General features: G+C 45.6%; 1 protein-coding gene across 2 annotated transcripts in view; it reads left to right on the forward strand.

Annotated features, from left to right (window-relative positions):
* NCBP1 (nuclear cap binding protein subunit 1) overlaps nucleotides 1-24,250 on the forward strand; it is a 437,475-nt gene that overhangs the window by 13,887 nt on the left and 399,338 nt on the right. Inside the window, exons 2-3 of one of the 2 annotated variants that reach the window (XM_029603603.1) lie at nucleotides 8,025-8,113; nucleotides 12,902-13,002. In XM_029603603.1, coding sequence (XP_029459463.1) covers nucleotides 8,025-8,113; nucleotides 12,902-13,002 — 190 coding nt within the window. Of the gene's footprint in view, nucleotides 1-8,024; nucleotides 8,114-12,899; nucleotides 13,028-24,250 lie in introns of those variants that run through there. The other variant, XM_029603613.1, reaches the window with a different exon arrangement.

Consider the following 24,250-nt stretch of genomic DNA (forward strand, 5'->3'; position numbering starts at 1 on the left):
TTTGGGCACACTCCAAGGACCCAGGCAAAATCATGGGCAGAGATGTTGAGGGTGCCCCTGGAGGAGATTTGCAGGGCAGCCAAATGGATGTCCCTGCACTTCTTCACTAAGCACTACAGAGTGGATGTTTGGGCTAGTTCAGAGGCCTCCTTCGGGGTGAGGGTCCTAGGTACCACATTCGTGGCCTCCTGTCCTAGAGACTGATAGCTTTTGTGTATCCCTGTGGTGAAGACTGGTCTAGCAGGGGGATAAGGAATGCAAAATTTATTCTTACCTGATAATTTGCTTTCCTTGACACCTGCTAAACAAGTCTGGTTCCCGCCCAGTGTGAGCAAAGAATACAAGGGGGTAAAGGGAATGCAAGAAAGGAGCTTTTAGAAGAAGAGAGGTATTTCTTCTCCTGCGATGTCCCCGTCTCATCTCTCTGCCCCCCCCCCCCCCCCACCCCCTACCAGCAGCCAGGGGCAAAGGTATCTTCCACTCTTGTTTGCCTTTTTTTCTGTTTGCCTAGCTTGGTTGGATTGTGGCTAGGCTTCCAGCCCCTATATGTGAAGGGGCAAAGCACTTTTAGAAATTTTCTTTTTTGTTTTACAGAGAATGGAACATGTTGTTCTTTACATTGAACTTACACTAGTCACCCTGCTTTTTCGCAGTGCCGATGGGTTCTCGGCATGGAGGAAGCCAGAACAGACACAGGTTTATCCAAAAGTGATGGGACGGAGTACCCCAGTCCCAAGGAGTTGGATGAGTCCTCAGGGGGCCTTTTTAAGCTGTATTTTTTCGCTGAAATGGATTTCTTAGCATTTATCCAAAATAGGGCAGTCCGGCTAAAGAGATTAGCATTGGCAGAAGGCTACTGGGGATTGCCTCGGGCATGCCTCCTTTATAGGTGAAGTGATGTCACAGCAAACAGCTTGAAGGCATGTTCTCTGCACCAGCTATGGAAGAGGAAATCCCTATGGTGAGGACTGTTCTAGCAGGTGTAAAGGAGAACAAATTATCAGGTAAGAATAATTTTGCATTTATGCAAGGAAAATGTGATTTGTGTACAAACTGTGTTTTTATGCACATCAGTGCCAAGTATAAGACCCCCATGCTACGAAATCTGACTTCAGCCCCATAGGCTGATACTAGCCCCAGAAACTTTACTCCACCTCTGTAGGAGTTAAGTTTCAAGTGTTAAGAAAACATGAGTAAAACTTACACATTTCTCTGCATTGGGGAGTATTAAGTAATACCTTGATTAACATGCTTTTCTTAGTGTCCAGCCAGATGAATCCAGAACCAGTGGGTTATGAACCTCTACCAGCAGATAGAGATGGAGCTAAGCTGATATCACAGTATATATACCCTGCAGTGACAACCTGCCAGTATTCTCCATCTCCAGTAGATGGTGGACATGCATCTCCCTAGTGGGGATTGCTTCAAGTTTTAGAAAGAGAAAGAAAGAAGGAAACTGAATTTGCCCCGCTCTCCTGCGGTGATACCAAATGGTCCCTCCCCCAGTTGAGAATTCCTGAGATGATTTCTGTGGTTCCTTGGATGAATTCCTTGGTCTGGTAGCTGGTTTTTCAGCTGTCATGGACTTAGCTGTTGCAACAGCTGAAAGGCATTGGGTGCAGAAAGCTGAGCGTGGTGTGACAATATATGCCCTCTCCTCCCGCAGCTGGACATAGACTCTGTACCCAGCTGGGATGGGCTGAGCTCAGGTAAAGCTTAAAACCCCAAAAAAACAGAACAGAGAAGGAGGGATTTTTATAGGGCTATCTCCTTCCTCTGGTCTCTGTGCTTAGCGATCCGATCCAATGTTTGTTCCTGCCTCCGAGGTAGTTTAAAGGCAGGCTGAGCAGCCCTTTTGGGCTAGGCCTTGTTCTTAGACTTTTTCCTGTGCACCGCTTTTAGGCTGTGTTTTTGCATGTTGTCCTGCGCATTAGGCTTTCCTCTTCAGTTCATGCGACTGTATCCAGGTGTGCCCGCAGTTTTTGGATGCATAGTTGGATGCCTGCTTGGGCATCCAGTTGGTAGTGGGGTCTGAATAAGGTGCACGCTTTCTTGTAATCATTGAGGAACTCTGTTTTTGGGTGCTGATCAAGCACAGGGTTGTACGCTAAAATTTTGGATGCCTATTTTTTACAGTGCGATTTCAGCTGGATGCACACCTTTCAGTCACCTGTTAATCATACTGACAGACTGATGGTGTCTATAACTAAGAAACCTAAGCACTTTACCCTGTCTGCTGCCTGTCATATTCGGGCATCTTAGCCTGGCATTCCCTATACCTTGTGCCAGCACTGCTTGAAGGCTCAGGAAGAATTGCCTTTGTCTGATTTTATTAAGTCCGGTTCTTCTCAGCCTGATGAGGGCCTGGGTAAAAACGTGTCAGAAGGGGCACCTGACCTTGGAACTCCCTTAATTGGTTTGTCAGGGGGGACAGGGCAGATGCATCCTAGTTTTGGCATAGATCCTTTGCCTTTTCTTGGGTGGAATTTTTTCAAGGATTGCAATCCTTTCTTCAGGTGCAGTCCTCGGCCTCTACCAATCTGGCAGGTCAGTGTCGCAAATGGTGACTTCCTGTATGCCTGGTGCTGCAGTTAAGCGTCGAAGTAGAACTAGATAGGAGGGCAGCCTACCTGATAGGGATCCAGATGGCACGAATGATGAGGCCGATCCTTACTCTTTGGAGAATGGGGAAATTTCTCCGGGATTGGAATCGTATAGGACTATATTGCGGTTCTTTCATAGAGATGAGTTACTGGCTCTAATTTCTCAGACATTAAAGATGCTGGGAGTACCGTTTTGGTTTCTTTGAGTAAAGTCTCTTGTTTTTTTTTCTCTGTTTATGGAGGCCATTCAAGAATTGATTGATCTTGAGTAGGGCACCCTGGAGGCTAATTTCAAGGGGGATCGAGTCTTGGAAGACCTGAACCCCCTGGATCCAGTGGCGAGAGAGGTTGCGTTTTCCAAAAGTGGATACACTTGTGTGTGCCGTCTCCAAGCGGTTGACTATCTCCCTGGAGGGAGGAGCAGCCTTGAAGGATGTGCAAGATAGAAGGATTGGAGCCATCCTTAAGCAAGCATGTGAAGCAGTGACAGTGACTTTGCAGATTGCTTCTTGTTGTTCTCTGGTGGCTTGCTCCTGTTTACTTCTCTCTCAGGGGGTCGCTGAATCTGGAGTGAATTCCAGGGCAGTAATGGAGCCAGCAGCCACCTTTTTGGCAGATGCGGGCTGCAATTTGGTCCACGCCTCATCCAGAGGGGTGGTTTCAGGAACAGCAGCCAGGTATCAGTTATGGCTGAGAAATTGGTCGACCGATGTGACTTCCAAGGCTCTCCAAAGTTGCCTTTTTTAAAGGCTTGCTCTTGTTTGGGAGCAAGTTGGAGAAAATGGCCAATAAATGGGATGATTCCCGGGTACTTTGGTTGCCAGAGGATGAGAAGCTTATGCCACACTCCTTTAGCATGAGAGGTTGTACTAGGGGATCCAAGCATTTTTGATCCTACAGAGGAGTGGCCTTTCAGAGGACTCGACCTTTCAGTAGGTCTCTGTTCTTTCATCCCAGACGGGGGGCAGACTCTGTTAGTGGAACCCCTGAGCCTTCCAATGAAGGTGTGCCGACCTACCCCTCCCGGGAATGGGAGATAGGGGGTCCCCCTCTCTCTCTTTTATCAGAGGTGGGTCAAAATCATGTCAGACCAGTGGGTCTTGGAGGTGATACGAGATGGATATGCGCTGGAGTTTCACAGTGTTCCTGGGGACATGTTCATGGTGTCTCCCTGCCATTCCCCGCAGAAAAAGCAGGCAGTGGAGTGTACATTGTCAAGACTCCTCAGTCTGAGGGCTGTAGTTCTAGTGCCTGTGTCTCCAGAAAATACGGGCTGATATTCCATTTATGTAGTTGTGCCCAAGAAGGAGGGCTCTTTTTGTTCCATCCTGGATCTCAAAGGAATCAACTATCATTTGTGAGTGACTCATTTTCGCATGGAAACCTTGTGCTCTGTGATAATGGCAGTACAGTCAGGAGTTTTTGACCATCTTGGATCTGTCCAAGGCATAACTGCATTTTCACATCCAGCTAGAGCACCACCGTTTTTTGCGATTCGCGGTTTTGGGAAGTCATCAGTTTCGAGCATTGCTTTTTCGTCTAGCCACCGCGCCCAGAACTTTTTCCAAGGTTATGCTGGTGGTGACGGCAGAATTGAGAGAGGATGGGATTCTGGTTCACCCATACTTGGATTACTAGCTAATTTGGGCCAAGTCTCTGGACGAGAGCCTCCTGGTGACATGGAAGGTGACCCTCTTGTTGCAGGAGCTTGGTTGGGTGGTGAACCTGGCCAAGAGCAGTCTTTAGCCATCTCAGTTGCTAGAGTATCTCTGTATTTGGTTCAGCATGAAACAGGGCAGGGTTTTTTTGCCGGAGGGTCGTATTCAGAAGTTATTGGCACAGGTATGTTTGAACACAATACGCCCAGCATTGTGGTCCTATAAGTACTCAGATTGATGCCCATGGCACAACTTCCAGAGTCTAGGTCGAGGGTGCATATGCATTTGCTGTCTCGGAGCCCACAGTCTCAGGACTATTCGATTTGGCTTCACCTGCAGATGGAGTCTGCTCTAAACTACAGTGAGTGGTACAAGTGGATTATCTAAGAAAGGGGGTTTCCCTAAAATCACTGGACTGTCTAATACTCACGAAAGATGCGAGTGTCCAGGGTTGGGGAGCTCATTGTCAGGAACTGACAATACAAGGGTGCTGGAGTGCAGATGAGTCTTTCTGGAACATTAATCGGCAGGAAGTCCAGGCGTTCTGGTTGACATGCTTGCAGTTCAGCACAGGTTGCAGGGTCGAGCGGTCCGGATAATTTCTGATAATGCAATGACAGTGGCTTACATCAATAGGCAGGGAGGAACCAAGTGCCAGCAAGTGTTGCAGGAAATAGACCAACTTATGGAATGGGCGGAAGTGCATCTTCAGGTGATCTCAGCTTCGTACGTTGCAGGAAAAGACAATGAAAGAGCAGACTTTCTCAGCAGGCAGAGTCTGGACCCATGAGAACTGATTTGTCAGACGAGGCGTTTCAGTTGATAGTGGATTGCTGGGGCCCTCCATTTCTGGACCTGCAGGTGACTTCTCACAATGCGAAGGTTCCTTGATTTTTCAGTCGCCAGAGAGATCCAAAGTGGGCATCAATGCTGTTGTACAGGAATGGCTGGAGGACAAGATGCTTTATGCTTTTCTCCGTGGCCCAGGTTGGACAGAGTGGTTTGGAGGGTCGAGAGTCACAGAGGGATGGTGCTTCTGGTGGCACCAGATTGGCCCAGGAGACCATAGAATGCAGATCTGCGAAGGCTCCTGGTAGACTCCCCCCCCCCCCCCCCGATTTCTGGCGCAAAGGGATCTGTTGTGGGAGGGGCCTGTTCTTCACGAAGATCTGACTCAATTTTGTCTTGCGGTATGGCCCTTTTGGAGGGCTTGCTTGCTGAAGTGTGAATATTCTACTACAGTGATTATCACCTTGCTATGAGCAAGAAAGTTCTTCACTTCCTTAGCCTATGTGCGGATTTGGCGAGTGTTTGAGGCTTGGTGTGAAGATCAAGGGGTTTTTCCTCATTCGGTTAAGATCCCGCTCATTTTGGAATTTTTGCAGGATGGATTGAATAAAGGGTTGGCCCTTAATTCTTTAAAGGTACAGGTAGCGGCTCTTGCTTGTTTCAGGGGTCAGGTAAATGGTGGACCCTTGTTGGCTCATCCAGATGTGGCCCTTTTCTTGAAAGGAATGAAATATCTTCGTCCTCCCGTGCAGTAACTGGTGCCCTTGTGGAGTCTTAATCTGGTTTTGGATTTCTTAGCGGGCCCTACATGTTGACTGATGTGTAACCTTTCCTTGCGGTTACTGACCTTGAAACTGTTTCTTGTGGCAAATATCAGAGCTGCAGGCCTTGTCTTGCTGGGAGCCGTTCCTTCGAGTGACTCCAGGATCGATTCAGCTGTGTACTGTTCCTTCCTTTTTGCCAAAAGTGGTTTTGGATTTTCACTTCATTTTCAGTCCATTTCCCTGCCGTCCCTGGATAGGGAGAGAGATGTGGAGGAATATTGCCTGTTGTGGCCCTTGGATGTTGAGACACATATGTGAGGTATTTTTGAGTTTTGTAGACCTCTCATGAAAACTAAACGCTTGTTTGTTCTCCACGATTGAAGTATACAGGGTGAACTGGCTTTGCGGGCTATGGTAGCTTGCTGGATTAAGGAGGTAGTCACAGACACAGATATGGATGCTGAACAGCTATTGCTTAGTCAGGTTAGGGCTCATTCCACTAGGGCTCAGGCAGTGTCATGGGTGGAAGTTAAATTGTTGTCTTCCATCGACATTTGCTGAGTTGCGACGTGATCCTCCTTACACACCTTTTCTAGGTATTATCGTCTGGATGTGCAGGCAATCCTTTTTTTTTTCTTAACTAGACTGCAGGTAACCTCCCACCCTATTCAGGAGTAGCTTGGGTATATCCTACTGGTTCATCTGTCTGTATGTTGAGAAATGAGAAATTACTACTTATCTGATAATTTCCTTTTCTTTAGGACAGATGGATGAATCCAACTTCCTGCCCTTCGTTGCTGAATGATTGTGCTATGGTCCTCCTGTGTGGCTATGTGTTCCAGGGGTTACTGGTAAGTGTTAGTCCAGTCCCTAGACTAGTGTTAATACATTCTTTGTCTGAGCTCAGTGTTTCCTGTTGGCTGAGTACTGGGATGGTTATCTGAATTTAATCAAGTTTTTGTTAGTTTGTTCACTGTTGGCTTTTGTGGAGAATACTGGTGGGCTTTTTTATACTGTGATGTCAGCTTTGCTCTGTCTCCATCTGCTGGTAGAGATGCATAACCCACTGGATCTGGATTCACCTGTCTGTCCTATAGAAAAGGAAATTGTGATGTAAGTAGTAATTTCTCAGTTTGTATGTAGGCGTGCTGATTTGTATGGAGTTTTACTCCCATTTGTGTGCAGATTTTTGTGTGCTATTCTCCTTGTTATATCAGGAGTAAAGCTGTACACACACAAAAGTGTGTGGACAGCCCAAGTGTACCTTATTACAATTAGGGCCTAATACTGGAATCCTTTTACAGTAAAGTGTTGCTTGTCTTAAACAAATTTATCATGCCACAGAAATAGTTTTAAGTAAAATGTTGCTTTTATTTATAAAAATTGCTTTTTTATAAAGCCATTTTAAGGTGAAGGTTTTACACTATATATTCAGCTATTTAATTAAAAATGGCCTTAGTAGTTGCACAGACATTTTAAAGTTAATGCATTTAAAAAAATTAATTTGGCAGATAGGATTTAATATTTTTTTATTTGGCATCTTATTTTATCCTTGAAAGCTCTTCCTGCATAACCAATTTGCACCATTGTAAATGAGGGACTGCTTTCCTGATCCTCATTAGGATATCATGAGGTGTCACACTAATGCGTAGAAAGAATGACTATTGCCTGAACATCCTGATGAGGGGATATAGAAGGAGATAAGGGAGGTGTGGTTTTAATAGAAGATGCACATTTTAATTTTAATCCATGTAGAAACATAAGGATACAAAGGAAAGCTTTAGATTGACACCAAAAAAGAAAGCAATAGATGAGACATGGGCATGTTGATAGTTGGGGGACTCTGGATAGTACTGCTTATTTGCAAGACGGGGGAAAGCATCTGAAAAATGTTTCACGATGGAGAAAACTGTTTTGTAAGAATTATTAGTATCTATAGAAATTCAACCTGGTTTTTTTTTTTTAAGTTTTTGACTCCTCCCTAGAGCTAAGCTATAACCTAAACTCTCAAGCAGAGGGAATGATATAGTAGTTTTCTTCTCAAATTTTAATTGCACTGATGCTCTCAGTTTTGAAAACCAAGGTGGAATGGGCTCTTAGGGCTTCCAGCAGAGAAGGTGTAAGAATAGGGTTATGTTCATCTGAGATAAAGCCTGTGCTGAGCACATGAAAAAATAGCCTTCTTAATTTTTTTCGTGTTTAATTCACAGGAGGACAGTCGCACAAAAGGAGGAGAACCTCTGAACCCATTGAAATTGAGGACCGATTAGAATCTTTAATATGCAGAGTGGGAGAAAAGGTGGGAGTTGCCATTCACCAAGCTTGAGCCAGAACTTTGAAATATTACTCATGTAATGTTACTGTGGATATTTTATTTTTCTGTATTCTTTGCTCACCTGCTTATGAAAATAGAAATGAGTATAACACCATCGTGTCTGCCCAATTTCATTCTTGTTGCATTAATTTGTCACCAGTTTCCCTATCTTCTCCTTCACTAATAAGTATCCTCTGTGCTTATCCTATGCATGCATTTTTTAAAATTCTGTAGTAATTCTTATCTATACCACTTTCACTGTGAATCTATTCCATGCATCCATTACTGTTCCTGTGAAGAAATATTTCTCTGACAAGCAGGGCTGAATTGGCCATGAAATGCTGGTGAAGTCATCTGGTATTGGACGGATCCATCTGTAGCTCAAGTAGAGCTTTTGCTACTGAATATGTGCGGGGGAGTTCCAGCATGACGAATCTTGAGCCCTTCAGTCTCTCTTGTCCGTGCTGCAAGATAAGCACGTATCCTCTTTCTCTCTCGTGAAATATCTGTAAGCCGGCCAGCAGCAAATTTATTCAGATAAAGTTACCTGGATAACTTTAGCTAAATAGTCAGTGGGAAAAATATGTCACTGAATATACTTGGCTAAAGTTATCTGGGTAATTTAGCCCTTAGCTTACTGGATATTGGGTTTTTAATGCAGTGGCTTCAGTCCCTCCTACTCTTTTACGATCCCTTCCAATAAATTACGTACTGTCTGAGCAGCCCTGCTGCCTCCAATAAAATAATAAGCAGCCCGCAAGTAGCCATGATCCTTCCTTAAAATTCCAGATCTATCCTGATTGTCCCTCCCACACTCCCCAAGCCCCGAATGCTTGGAGATCTAGGCGTCATAGTGGATAACACATTGAAATCATTGGTTCAGTGTGCTGCGGCAGTCAAAAAAGCAAACAGAATGTTGGGAATTATTAGAAAGGGAATGGTGAATAAAACGGAAAATGTCATAATGCCTCTGTATCGCACCATGGTGAGACTGCACCTTGAATACTGTATACAATTCTGGTCGCCGCATCTCAAAAAAGATATAATTGCGATGGAGAAGGTACAGAGAAGGGCGACCAAAATAAGGGGGGAATGGAACAGCTCCCCTATGAGGAAAGACTAAAGAGGTTAGGACTTTTCAGCTTGGAGAAGAGATGACTTGAGGGGGTATGTGATAGAGAGGTGTTCTTTGGCTGTAGAAGCAAAAACTCACAGTAAAAACTTTTTAAAATATATCCGAAGCAGATAGCCTGTGAGGGAGTCAGTTGGACCGTTAGATGACCGAGGGGTTAAAGGGGCACTTAGAGAAGATAAGGCCATCGCGGAAAGATTAAATGATTTCTTTGCTTCGGTGTTTACTGAAGAGGATGTTGGGGAGGTACCCGTAATAGAGAAAGTTTTCATGGGTAATGATTCAGATGGACTGAATCAAATCACGGTGAACGTAGAAGATGTGGTAGGCCTGATTGACAAACTGAAGAGTAGTAAATCACCTGGACCGGATGGTATACACCCCAGAATTCTGAAGGAACTAAAAAATGAAATTTCAGACCTATTAGTAAAAATGTGTAACCTATCATTAAAATCATCCATTGTACCTGAAGACTGGAGGATAGCAAATGTAACCCCAATATTTAAAAAGGGCTCCAGGGGCGATCCAGGAAACTAAAGACTGGTTAGCCTGACTTCGGTGCCAGGAAAAATAGTGGAAAGTGTTCTAAACATCAAAATCACTGAACATATAGAAAGACATGGTTTAATGGAACAAAGTCAGCATGGCTTTACCCAGGGCAAGTCTTGCCTCACAAATCTGCTTCACTTTTTTGAAGGAGTTAATAAACGTGTGGATAAAGGTGAACCGGTAGATGTAGTATACTTGGATTTTCAGAAGGCTGTTGACAAAGTTCCTCATGAGAGGCTTCTAGGAAAAGTAAAAAGTCATGGGATAGGTGGCGATGTCCTTTCGTGGATTGCAAACTGGCTAAAAGACAGGAAACAGAGAGTAGGATTAAATGGACAATTTTCTCAGTGGAAGGGAGTGGACAGTGGAGTGCCTCAGGGATCTGTATTGGGACCCTTACTTTTCAATATATTTATAAATGATCTGGAAAGAAATACGACAAGTGAGATAATCAAATTTGCAGATGACACAAAATTGTTCAGAGTAGTTAAATCACAAGCAGATTGTGATAAATTGCAGGAAGACCTTGTGAGACTGGAAAATTGGGCATCCAAATGGCAGATGAAATTTAATGTGGATAAGTGCAAGGTGATGCATATAGGGAAAAATAACCCATGCTATAGTTACACAATGTTGGGTTCCATATTAGGTGCTACAACCCAAGAAAGAGATCTAAGTGTCATAGTGGATAACACATTGAAATCGGTTCAGAGTGCTGCGACAGTCAAAAAAGCAAACAGAATGTTGGGAATTATTAGAAAGGGAATGATGAATAAAACGGAAAATGTCATAATGCCTCTGTATTGCTCCATGGTGAGACCGCACCTTGAATACTGTGTACAATTCTGGTCGCTGCATCTCAAAAAAGATATAATTGCGATGGAGAAGGTACAGAGAAGGGCTACCAAAATGATAAGGGGAATGGAACAGCTCCCCTATGAGGAAAGACTAAAGAGGTTAGGACTTTTCAGCTTGGAGAAGAGACGACTGAGGGGGGGATATGATAGAGATGTTTAAAATCATGAGAGGTCTAGAACGGGTAGATGTGAATCGGTTATTTACTCTTTCGGATAATAGAAAGACTAGGGGGCAGTCCATGAAGTTAGCATGGGGCATATTTAAAACTAATTGGAGAAAGTTCTTTTTCACTCAACGCACAATTAAATTCTGGAATTTGTTGCCAGAGGATGTGGTTAGTGCAGTTAGTATAGCTGTGTTTAAAAAAGGAGTGGAGAAGTCCATTACCTGCTATTAATTAAGTTGACTTAGAAAGTAGCCACTGCCATTAGCAACGGTAGCATGGAATGGACTTAGTTTTTGGATACTTGCCAGGTTCTTATGGCCTGGATTGGCCACTGTTGGAAACAGGATGCTGGGCTTGATGGGACCCTTGGTCTGACCCAGTATGGCATGTTCTTATGTTCTTATTTATTCCTTCAGAAAGCCAGTAAAGTGAATAAATGCATATTAAATGCCAATACAGTTCTCTTCCTACTGCCATTTAATACCACCATACATGGATCTGTTTTAGCAGGGACTGGTTCTTCATGAGGATCCAACTCTATTCTGTCTTATGGTTTGTTAAAGCTTGGTTATTCCTCTGCAGTGACTACCACTTTACTCCGCGCTCGCAAGTTCTCCACTTCCTTGGCTTAATTGCAGGTTTGGAGAGTTTTTGAGGCTTGGTGTGAGGAGCAGGGTGTTCTTCCTTGTTCGATTAAGATCCCTCTCATTCTGCATATGCGGTATTGACTGGACTGTGGGCAGCCTTCCACCCTGTTGATGAGTAGCTTTGGTACATCCCAATGATCCTGAGTCCATCTGTCTGCATGCTAGGAAATGGAGAAATTACTTATGTTAATTTTGTTTTCCTTAGTGTAGACAGAGGGACTCAGCTTCCCGCCCTCGGCTGCCTCATGAGTGTGTCAGTAGTCCTCCTGTGGGGCTCTGGGTCCCAAGGGATTACTAGTAAGTGTTCATCCAGCCCTTAGCTTGGGGTACCTAGAATCTTATGTGAGTTCAGTGTTCTGGTTATCTGTTTTTAATCATGTTTTTAATAAAGTTTTTTGCTAAGTCTGTCCACAGTTGCTTTTGAAGAGAATACTGGCAGGCTGGGGTCACTGCAGGGTGATATACATTGTGATGTTAGCTTGCTCCTTCTCCATCTGTTGGCAGGGGAGCATAAACTCACTGGTCCTGAGTCCATATGTCTACACTAAGGAAAACAAAATTATCGGGTAAGTAATTTCTCCATTCTTGTGCCCCTTGGCACTGATTTGTTGTTACTCCTTTTTTTAAATTGGGAATTACCCATATGCGAGGACTACCATCCTGCTTGTCCTTGGAGAAAGTAGAGTTGCTTACTTGCAACAGGTATTCTCCAAGGACAGTAGGATGTTAGTCTTCACGAAACCTGCTCATTTCCACATGGACTTGGCTTCTATAATTTATTTTTATGCAAATTATGTGACTGAACGGATCCCATATCTACACGTGGTATAACTGCATGACATGGGCATGCCCAGTGAGGCCCTGTCAAAGTTCTAGAAACTTTGATTAAAGTTTTTCATGCTGGGCTCCATCAGATAATGTCACCCATATGTGAGGACTGACATCCTGCTGTCTGAAAACATCTGTTTAAATGTAAGAAACTTTGCTATACACTGTTACTTACCCGATAACATGTATCGCACCCCTTCTTAAACTTGTGAAGACTTGTGTTTTAAAATCAGAAATAAACTGATACCAAATTCTTAAGAGGTTGAAGTCCAGTATAATTATGTTTTGTCTTGTACATTTTCCTTTTCTCATTTCCTATTTGAATTGCTCCTTTTTATCTTGTCTTCCCCCCCCCCCCCCACCCCCCTTTACCTCAAATTTGGTGGATAATGCAATTGATGGTATGTTTTTCTTTGTTGATCTTATGTTTGGCAGAATTTGCAATTCCCAATTGCTCCACAATTTGTGTCAAGTATATCTTTAATTAAAATTTGCAATAAAAAAAATTAAAATCAGAAATATATCTTTAGGTGGATGTGGGTGTGCCATTTTGTTAGGATTTCCAAATTTAATTCTTTGTTCTTTCCCATTAGAGTACATCCTCATTAGAGAGCAACTTGGAAGGACTTGCTGGAGTTTTGGAGGCTGATCTACCAAATTACAAGAGCAAGATCTTAAGAATTCTTTGTACAGTGTATGTATTCAAAAGATTTATGAATGTAGGTGATACGATTATCTACCTTCAACTTTCTGCCTCTTCCCTGGCATGCCCAGTGCATGACATTTTTTTGAAATGTGCACGGTTGTCAGAGAATTTGTGTACGAGTGAGTTAAAACCCTTGTCACACTTGAACTTTTTTTTTTATGCAAGTTAGACTATATACTTTTATGCATAAGGTGAAATTACATTTCCTAGCGTGTAGCCAGATGGACTCAGGACAAATGGTATTGTACTCTCCTGATAGCAGATGGGAGATGTAGTCAGATTTCAAAGCTGACGTCAGCCTACATATACCCGTGCATCGTGCTTAGCTCTTCAGTATTTCTCCATCTCCCATAGCAGACGTGGACACTATCCTAATCCAGAATAATGTAACACAGCTAGAAAGAAAAGAGAAAATTTTATCTCCAAGAAGAGAGCCCGCTTCTCCTGCGGTGAAACCTATCTGTCCCTCCCACAGTCGAGACTTTCCTGAGGCGATTTTGCTATCCATCAGGGGTAAGCTTTAGGCTGAATCCCAGCGTGGACTCGGCCCTCTGGGTGGCTGAAAAGCAGCGGGTGCAGATTCGAGCGCGGCGGTGAAGGTCTTTCCCTCTCCCCCCCGCAGCTGGACACCGCCCGGCATGTGACCGGTAAGCGCTGAGACCAGGTAAGGTAGAAACCTTTACTTCTAAGTCTCCGGTCTCCAAGACTTGAATAGTCGCACTGTTCTTCCTCCTCTGAGGGTCTCTGAAATCGGGTTGAGCAGCCCTCCTGGGGAAGGCCCCGATCCAGTGCGAGGGTCCACACACATGGAGACCCTTTGTGGGGGAGGTCGCCATCTTACCTTTGGGGTTCTTGGCGCCATTTTCCCCCCCCCCCCCCTTGTTTGGCGCTATGCCCGAGGCAGGCTGGAGGTCCGAAGCGCCTGATCTAAGCGCTTATCCTCGAGATAAGTGCACAGCGGCGCTCACATCTAAGTTGTGTGCACAGGCGCGCATAACTAGGCCGCGCGCACAACTAAGCACATCACTGGGCCGAGCTCACAAACTCCGCCGCCACACGCACAACTCGTGCGCATAAATTCTGCACACCCGATGCGCGCATCCGCACGCGAAGCTCCAAGCACGGTTGAGTTTCCCAGACCTACATGTGCGCAGGCAATGGCACCACTAGCCAAGAAAGCCAAAGGAGCCTTTCTTTGCCCGGTCTACCAATTGAGAGCCACACAGCCGGAATTAGAATCCCTTCTGTGCCAGCAGTGCGAGCAGATCTAGGGGGACCCTAATCAAGACCCCCCTACAGCCAGGAGAGGGATCCGGAACCACTGATAAGAGCACCCCGGACCTGAGCATCCCCATTTCAGTGCCCCCACAGGAAAACTCCTCCGGGGCTACCACTACAATCTCCCAGGGGGATCCCCATGGACCCTGGAACTTTCTCCTGGGTGGAATTCTTTAAAAGGCTGCAAATCTTTGTCCAAGCGCAACCAGCCCCCGCCACACATCAGGCCCGACCTCTGTTGGAAGCACCAGCCCTTCCCGGTGCCCCCTGGGATACTCGAGACATACCTCTCATAACAACGAACCTCCCCGTGAGCGATCCAGATACCTCAGAGGACGAAATCGCCTCCCTGGAAGGAGAAATTCCCCCAGGGATGGAGCCTCATCAGACCATGCTCCGTTTCTTTCACAAGGATGAATTACTAACCCTAGTGTCTCAGACCATGAAGACACTGCGCCTCTCAGGCACGGAGTCCATAGCGGAACCAAAGAAGAATCCCATGCTGGTGTACCTCCGTAAGGCCTCATGCTATTTCCCCAAACTGGAACCCATCAAGGAGCTAATTGACCTAGAATGGCATGCTCCAGAGGCTACTTTCAAAGGTGGGCGAGTCCTAGAAGCCCTATACCCACTGCTAAAGATCTACTTCGGTTTCCCAAAGTGGATGCTATGATCTATGCAGTCTCAAAACGCACCACATTCCCAGTGGAGGGAAGGGCGGCACTGAAGGATGCTCAGGATAGAAGGCTGGAAGCCATCCTCAAGCAGTCCTTTGACGTATCAGCAATGATGCTACAAATTGCTTCCTGCTGCGCCTTGGTGGCACGTTCCTATTTGATCCTTGCCAGAGATGCAACCACGCCCGGAGAGGTAATGGAGCCTGCGGTCTCCTTCCTAACCGATGCAACTGCAGACCTCATGCGTACCTCATCCAGGGGTGTCGCCGCCGCAGTGGCAGCAAGAAGGCAATTATGGCTCAGGAATTGGTCAGCTGACGCGACCTCCAAAGCGAATTTAACAAATGCCTTTTAAAGGATCCCTCCTGTTTGGGAGCGAACTGGAGAAACTAGCCAATAAATGGGGTGCATCCCCAGTACCTAGACTACCTGAGGACAGGAACAAAAGAACATATCAGCGTTCCTCACCCAGGAGGAACAAGGGCAGAGGATCGCAGCGTTTTAAACCTTATAAGAATACAAAGCCCCAAGCCGCTCGTCCCGCAGGAAGGTTCCAGTCCTTTTGGAACAAGCACATTAAAAAAGGGGCAAGCTCAGGGGCGGGCTCCGGCTGCACCCCACAATGAAGAGCCGCAGACCTATCCACAGGAAGAAGACATAGGAGGCAGACTTACCAGCTTCTACCAAAGATGGATTGAGAGAACTTCGGACAAGTGGGTCCTAATGATCAATCGAGAGGGATACTTTCTGGAATTCCAGAGCATCCCCCCAGACAAACTCTTGAAATCACCGTGCCATTCCCACTCCCAAGAGACTGGCAGTGGAAACCACACTAGCAAGACTACTCAACCTGAAGGCACTAACCCCGGTGCCCAAGTCTCAACAAAATACTGTCCACTATTCCATCTATTTTATCGTCCCCAAGAAAGAGGGAACGTTCCGGCCCGTCCTAGACCTCAAGACCGTTAACCGATATCTGAAGGTACCACACTTTCGCATGGAAACACTACGCTCAGTCATAGCGGCAGTACAGCTGGGAGAATTCATAACCTCCCTGGACCTATCTGAAGCCTACCTTCACATTTCTGTCCACCAACATCACCAGCGCTTCCTGTGATTCGTGGTACTGAGCCATCATTAAATCACAAGCAGATTGTGATAAATTGCAGGAAGACCTTGTGAGACTGGAAAATTGGGCATCAAAATGGCAGATGAAATTTAATGTGGATAAGTGCAAGGTGATGCATATAGGGAAAAACAACCCATGCTATAGTTACACAATGTTAGGTTCCATATTAGGTGCTATAATCCAAGAAAGAGATCTAGGCGTCATAGTGGATAACACATTGAAATCGTCGGTTCAGTGTGCTGCGGCAGTCAAAAAAGCAAACAGAATGTTGGGAATTATTAGAAAGGGAATGGTGAATAAAACGGAAAATGTCATAATGCCTCTGAATACTGTGTACAATTCTGGTTGCCGCATCTCAAAAAAGATATAATTGCGATGGAGAAGGTACAGAGAAGGGCTACTAAAATAAGGGGAATGGAACAGCTCCCCTATGAGGAAAGACTAAAGAGGTTAGGACTTTTCAGCTTGGAGAAGAGATGGCTGAGGGGGGGATATGATAGAGGTGTTTACTCGTTCTAGACCTCTCATGATTTTAGATGTGAATCGGTTATTTACTCCTTTGGATAATAGAAAGACTAGGGGGCACTCCATGAAGTTAGCATTTGGCATATTTAAAACTAATCGGAGAAAGTTCTTTTTTACTCAATGCACAATTAAACTCTGGAATTTGTTGCCAGAGGATGTGGTTAGTGCAGTTAGTATAGCTATGTTTAAAAAAGGATTGGATAAGTTCTTGGAGGAGAAGTCCATTACCTGCTATTAATTAAGTTGACTTAGAAAATAGCCACTGCTATTACTAGCAACGGTAATATGGAATAGACTTAGTTTTTGGGTACTTGCCAGGTTCTTATGGCCTGGATTGGCCATGGTTGGAAACAGGGTGCTGGGCTTGATGGACCCTTATCAATTCAGGGCATTTCCCTTTGGCCTAGCCACCGCCCCCAGAACCTTCACCAAAATTATGGTAGTGGTGTCAGCAGCACTGAGGAAAGAAGGAATCCTGGTTTACCCCTATCTGGATGACTGGCTGATCAGGGCGAAATCTCCGGAGGAGAGCAGACACACAACCACCAGAGTCTAGAATCTTCTACAGAAGCTCGGCTGGGTCGTGAACACAGCCAAGAGCTTCCTACAGCTCTCCCAGTCACTATAATACCTGGGAGTCTGATTCGACACCAAGCAGAACAAAACCTACCTTCCCCCTCCACGGAGGAAGAAACTAATGGAGCAGTTACAAAAGCTGCTGACCTCTATCTGTCCCAAGGTATGGGACTACCTTAAAGTCCTTGGCCTCATGACATCAACTCTGGAAGTTGTCCCATGGGCAAGGGCCCACATGCAACCGCTACAACGCTCCTTACTGTTATGATGGAACCCTGTGTCCCAGAACTACGCGATCCGCTTCCAGCTACTGTGAAAGGTACAGGAGCAGTTCCAATGGTGGTTACAGGAAGAACACCTAAAGCAGAGGAGTAAACCTCTCCAATCCAAAGTGGATCTTGCTCACCACGGACGCAAGCCTGCGAGGTTGGGGAGCCCACTGTCAGGAACTGACAGCCCAGGGACAATGGAACAAGGAAGAGGCGGACTGGAACATAAACCATCTAGAAGCTCGAGCGGTCAGACTGGCATGCCACAGATTCCGGAGCGAGTACGTCAGAGTCATGTTGGACAATGCAACAACCGTTGCCTACATCAACTGCCAGGGAGGAATAAAGAGCCAGCAGGTAGCGCTGGAGATGGATCCCCCTCATGGCATGGGCCGAAATAAACCTACAGGAGTCTCAAGACTATTCGATTCACCTCCACTTGATGATGGAAGCACACTCTCGGCTCCAGTGGTGGCTACAGGAAGCTCATCTGAGCAGGGGTGTACCTCTATCCTCTCCGAACAGGTTGGTCCTCACAACAGACATGAGCCTCCGGGGTTGGAGAGCTAACTGTCAAGAACTGATGGCCCGGGGATGTTAGATCGAGGACGAGGGCCCCTCTGTAACATCAACTGCTTGGAAGCCTGGGCAGTGAGATTGACATGTCTACAATTCAGACTCCATAGTCAATTGGTCCAGCAACTGTATCCTACATCAGTCTCCAGGGTGGAACAAAGAGCCAGCAAGTGTCACAGGAGATAGATCTCCTTATGGAAGGGGTGGAAATACATCTACAGATGATCTTAGCCTCCCACATCACAGGAAAAGACAACGTTAGAGCAGACTTTCTAAGCAGGGAGAGTCTGGATCCAGTAGAGTGGTTGTTGTCTGCCAAAGCCTTTCAGCTGATAGTAGATCTCTCTCTCGTCCATCAACCTGCTGGCCGCATTTCACAATGCGAAGATTCCCTGAATCTTCAGTTGCAGAAGAGATCAGTGGTCCCTGTGGATGGACGCTCTTATTCAGACCTGGCCAGAAGAAGAGTTGCTATATACCTTCCCTCCTTGGCCCCTGATGGGCAGGGTCATTTACAGAATCAAACTCCACTGGAGATTAATCCTACTAGTAGCTCCAGATTGGCCCAGGCGTCCGTAGTATGCAGACATGTGGAGATTCCTGGTGGAGACCTCGCTGTGCCTCTCACCAGCAGGGACCGGTCCTTCACGAGGATCTGACTCTATTCAGTCTTACAGTCTGGCCCTTGAGAGGGCTTGCCTGATGAAGCAAGGCTATTCGGCGGCAGTAATTGCCACCTTACTCCTTGTGTGGAAATTCTCTACGTCCTAGCGTATGTGTGGGTCTAGAGATTACTTGAAGCCTGGTGCAAGGAATGCAGGGTTTCCCTTCGGACAGTCAAAATTTATTTATTTTAAAAACTTTTATATACCAACGTTCATAGGCATACCACATCGGTTTACAGATAATAGGGGATAAAAATATATCGCAGCAGAGAGGGAAATATAAAGTTACATGTAACAGAGTCTGGAAAAAACTTGGAGGGTGTGTAGGAAAAGGTCAGGTGACCTAGGCAAGAATTTTAAGAGAAGGAATTATAGGTATAACATTATGTACATAATATACCTGAGTTAAATTAACAGTGAGGATACAGAAAATAGCTGAGGGAGGGGTCTCTAATATACCTGAAGTGATTAAGCAGATAAAAGGATAAGATGACAATCTCGTACCCATGTAAGGATGCATGGGTACGAGATTGAAGGCAGGTATACAGGGGAGTAGAGTTACAAGGCAGTTAGACATGGAGGTGCAGTTACGGATCAATCAGTTTCGGCGGGATCTAGGGGGAGGAGTGGGGTAGGGGGTGCAAGGGGTGGGGAGCCGGGCAGAAAAGGGATGTACATAATGGTGTAGCTGTCTAGGTTTGATTAGCGTCTGGGTACGCCTGCTTGAATAGCCATGTCTTGAGTCCTTTTTTAAACTTGTATGAGGATGGCTCTAGGCGGAGATATGCAGGGAGAGAGTTCGAGGGAGGTACCGGCTATCGAGAAGTCTTTCTCTGGTGCGGGCCAGATGAGCAGTTTTGAGGGATGGGGCCTGTAAGGTTCCAGCAAGGGTAGTTCTGGTGGGGCGCTCAGATGAACGGAAACGTGGCATTTCCTCTAGCCAGGGGAAATTATGTTTGTATAATGAACTGTGTAGGATGGAGAGAGTTTTGTATTGTATACGGAAGTTGATGTGCAGCCAGTGCAGGTCCTTTAAGATTGGGGTTATGTGGTCCCTCCGGTTATTGTTTGACCCTGGCCATGGCGTTTTGCAGAATCTGGAGGAGTTTGATCGTGGAGGCAGGCAGGCCCAGGAGGAGGGAGTTGCAGTAGTCCAGTTTGGTTAGCATGGTTGTCTGTAGTACAGTGCAGAAATCATGAGTGTGGAGGAGGAGTTTAAGTTTTTTGAGGACATTTAATTTGTAGAAGCCCCCTTTTAGGAGGGATTTGATGTGGAGCTTGTAATTAAGCTGTTGATCTATGAGGACACCTAGGTCTCTTACGAATTGCAGTGGGGTGTGGGGAGTGGTTGTGTTATGCAGTGTAGAATGAGGGGTGGGGTGGGCGACACGGTCCGGGTAGTTGGTGATAATGAGGAGTTCTGTTTTTGAGGCGTTTAGAGCTAGGTGGAGATTCAATAGCAAGGAGTTGATGGAGGCAAGGCATGTTTCCCAGAATTGCATGGATTCGTTGAGGGATTTTTGTATGGGGATGAGGATCTGCATGTCGTCAGCATATAGGAAGAAGTTTAGGCCTAGGTCAGAGAGCAGATTGCATAGAGGCAGGAGATAAATGTTGAAGAGGGTGGAGGAAAGGGAAGATCCTTGAGGGACGCCTTGTGTGATGGGGATGCGTGTTGATTTGTACTTATCGATTTTTTAACTAAGTATTCTCTGATTTAGATATGAGGAGAACCAGGAGAGGGCTGTGTCAGAAATGCCTATCTCTGCTAAGCGGGTAATAAGGATTTGATGGTTGACAGTGTCGAAGGCTGCCGAAATGTCTAGGAGGGCAACCATGCCTTTAAGGATGGTGTCCATCATTGCTAGTAATAAGATTTCAGTATTGCGGGCTTTGCAGAACCCAAATTGAGGGGTGTAGGATATTATGGTCTTCTAAGAAGTCAGTAAGCTGAGTGTTTACTTTTTCAAGGACTTTGGAGATGAAGGGCAGGTTGGAGATGGGCAGGTAATTTGCTGGGTCTGTGGGGTCAAGTGTAGGTTTTTTGAGGAGTGGTTTGACGACAGCGAGTTTAAGTGTGTCAGGGATAGTTCCGCAAGTAATGGAGCAGTTTATTAAGTCAGCAATGGGTTTTGCGATGGTGGATGGGATAGAGAGGAGGGTTTTAGAAGGGATGGTGTCCGAGATATGGGTAGTTGGTTTCATCTTTTTTAGGATCGATTCGATCTCCTTGGCTGAGGTGAGGTCGAACGACCCAAGGTTGATCTATTGTCGTTGGGGAGTGGCGTGATGGGAGAGGGTTTGGCAGGGAAACGAAGGAGGATGTTTGTGATTTTGTTCTTAAAGTACAATGCCAGTTCTTCGCATTTATCACTGGCGCTTGTTTCGTTGTGTGTAGGGGTAGTAGGGTTTGTAAGTTCTGCAACATATGTGAATAAGGCATTCGGGTTGAATTGAGTCGTGAATTTTTGCTGAATAGAAGTCATGTTTAGCTTGGAGGATAGCTTGACTGTAAGTGTGTAGGGTGTGCTTGTAGGCAACTGTATGTGAGGGGGAGGGTTGTTTGTGCCATGCCCGGTCTTTGGATCTCAGGCTCTGTTTAGTCTCTCTTAGAGCTGCTGAGTACCATGGTTTTTTCTCAGTTTGTGTGAGGGGTATTTCTTTGTGTATAAGGGGGCAGGTCTCATTGGCTAATTCTGGAATTTTTGCAGGAAGGCTTGAATAAAAGTTTGACTCTTAACTTCTTGAAGGTCCAGGTAGCGGTTCTCCTGCTTTTTAGGAGTGAGGTGAATGGAACCCACTTGTTGGCTCATCCGGACATGGCCTCTTTTCTGAAACGGGTGAAGCACCTCCAGCCACCCCTGTGGTTGCTAGGTCCCCTTGTGGAATCTTAATCTAGTATTGGAGTTTTTGGCAGAGTCTTCCTTTCAGCCGCTGCGCAGTCTTCCTTGTGTTTATTAACCCTGAAAATGGTGTTCCTGGTGGCTGTATGCTTGGTATGTCGCATCTCTGATCTACAGGCATTGTTGTGTTGGAACTGTTCCTTCGGATGACTTCAGGAGCATTACAACTTCGTACTGTTCCATTCTTCTTGCTGAAGGTAGACTCTGAGTTTCATTTGAATCGGTCCATTTCATTGCCATCCCTAGATAAGCACAAGGACGCTGAATAATACTGCTTCTTCTGCCATTTGAATATCAGTAGGCTTTTGTTGCGGTATCTGGAAGTTTCAGAATCGGTCCAAAAGGTGGACCGCTTGTTTGTCCTTCACGGTGGAAGGAAGCAGGGTGGAACCAGCTTCACAGGCTACTAAAGCTCGCTCGATTAAGGAGGTGGTCACAGGTGCCTATGTGGAGGCAGGAAAGCCATTGCCCTTCCAGGTTAAAGCTCATTCTACTAGGGCTCAGGCAGTCTCTTGGGCAGAAGCTAGACTGCTGTCTCCCGTTGATATCTGCCAAGCGACGACATGGTCCTCCTTGCACACCAGGTTCTATCACCTGGAAGTTCAGGCTCCGGAGGACACACAGCCTTTACAAGGGTGGTGTTAACCAGACCGCGGGCAGCCTCCCGCCCCATCAGGAGTAGCTTTTGTACATCCCATTGGTCCTGAGTCCATCTGGCTACACGCTAGGAAATGGAAAAATTACTTATCTGATAATTTTGTTTTTCCTTTGGGTAGACAGATGGATTCGGCATCCTGCCCACGGCTGCCCTGGAAAAGGAGAACCTCTGATAACAAACCTCGAGACTAAGCAAACAAGGATAAGCTGTGGCCTACCCCTAGTTCAAGACACTCACAGTTTGTCCGGTGTCGACGTTAATTGGTTGAGAGCACTGGCGGTCTCCAGTTTGGAAATTAGTTGAACCAGTTCAAGGTTTACTCAAGTTTAATCAAGTTATTTAAGCAAAGATGTATCCACAATGGCTTTTCAAAGAGAATACTGAAGAGCTGAGGTTGCTGCAGGGGTATATCTAGAGTGACGTCAGCTTTGAAATATGACTCAGTCTCCCATCTGCTAGCAGAAGAGCACATAACCCACTGGTCCTGAGTCCATCTGTTTACACTAAGGAAAACGAAATTATCAGGTAAGTGATTACTCCATTCTCTAGTCTTTGAGCCTCCCAAAGCTCTTGAGCTGTACTTCTTTCTTCCTCCAACCCTTCTGCCTGCCAAACCATGGCCCTTTCCTCATCTATTTTGAATGCTCATGGTCCCAATGAGGTAGCAGTAGAGACCTTCATATGCAGCTATAGCATAAGGCCACAGTTCTCACAGACTCTTGTGTCTCTTGTCTAGGTTTCCTTGGTAAAATGAAGCCTGTGCAGTTAAAGGGGATGGGGCTGCAGCAGGGCCTGTGAGTGTGTACCAGATATGGATCCCGTGCTGATCATCTGTTATAGTTTTCCCTGAAGGTCTCCATTACTGCTGCCACTGGGCTCAAGATCAGGCTCCTGTTTTGGGTAGGCGAAGGGCCCCCTATGATACGGGATCACGAGACAGAAGCCCCTAACACCAGCCCTGACCTCCTTTCTCTCCCATCTGTCCCGTGTCTCCCATTTTTCTTCTCCCTTAACTATCCAGTCCCCCATGCATCCCTTCTCAGCTCTCTTTGATGAATTTCCTTGTTACTATCTAGGTGGCCAGAGGTGGGGAGTAGCTGCGCCAGCTCATGGGAGATCGGGCGTATGGTTGTAAGATTATCCAGTTTAGCAAGACCATATTATTTCTGATTAGAAGTGACATCAGCAGGCTGGAAGTGCATTTTCTACTCACTATTGGGCTTCCCTCCATGTTCCTGGAAAGCTCACTACCCCTCTCTTCCTTACTGCATCCTGGCTGAGTCCCTAATAGGGCCCCAGGAAGTTACTGAATGGGGTAAAACAAAGGAGGTACATGAGTGCTGTGAGGAGTTTATTTCTGCAAAGTTTGAATTGCACTTTGTCATTCCCAGCCCCAGAGGGTGAATAAACAAGAAACCAGAGCTTAGGTCTTCTTGTAGAAACATGCAACATAAACTAGTAGACTAAAGACCAAATTCTGAAATGCTGAAAGGAACACAGTTGATGACAATGGAAGTAAAATTCTCCATGGAACAATTAAATCAAAAGTTTTTATGGTACTAATTACTTTCCTATGCTGCTCTGCTGAAAGGTGGTATGAAGAGCCTTGAATAAAGAGAATTCATTTTCTGTGGCCATTCAAGTTTCTTCCTCTGAGCCTTCAAATTGAATTCCAGTAAAACAGTTAACCAGAGGCATAAAATAGCCCACCTAGGGTCCCACTTTGATCTGTAATGCAAATCTTACAGTGATTACAACACTTACGTTTTTTTTTTTTTTAAACTTGTAAAAACTCATGTGTTTTGTAACATCAAAGAAATGCAAATTGAAGCAATGGAACTGGCTTACTTTGCCAGCGTAGGCGTTTCCTCTCAAGTGTAAACAGATTTCAGTGTGACATACTAGGATTATAGTATCATCAAATTTTATAATACCAAAGGGGGGAAAAAAACCCCTAAAAGCTTAAAAAATGGGACATCA

The sequence above is a fragment of the Rhinatrema bivittatum genome, chromosome 1 (genome assembly GCF_901001135.1).
Source record: "Rhinatrema bivittatum chromosome 1, aRhiBiv1.1, whole genome shotgun sequence".
Lineage (NCBI taxonomy): Eukaryota > Metazoa > Chordata > Amphibia > Gymnophiona > Rhinatrematidae > Rhinatrema > Rhinatrema bivittatum.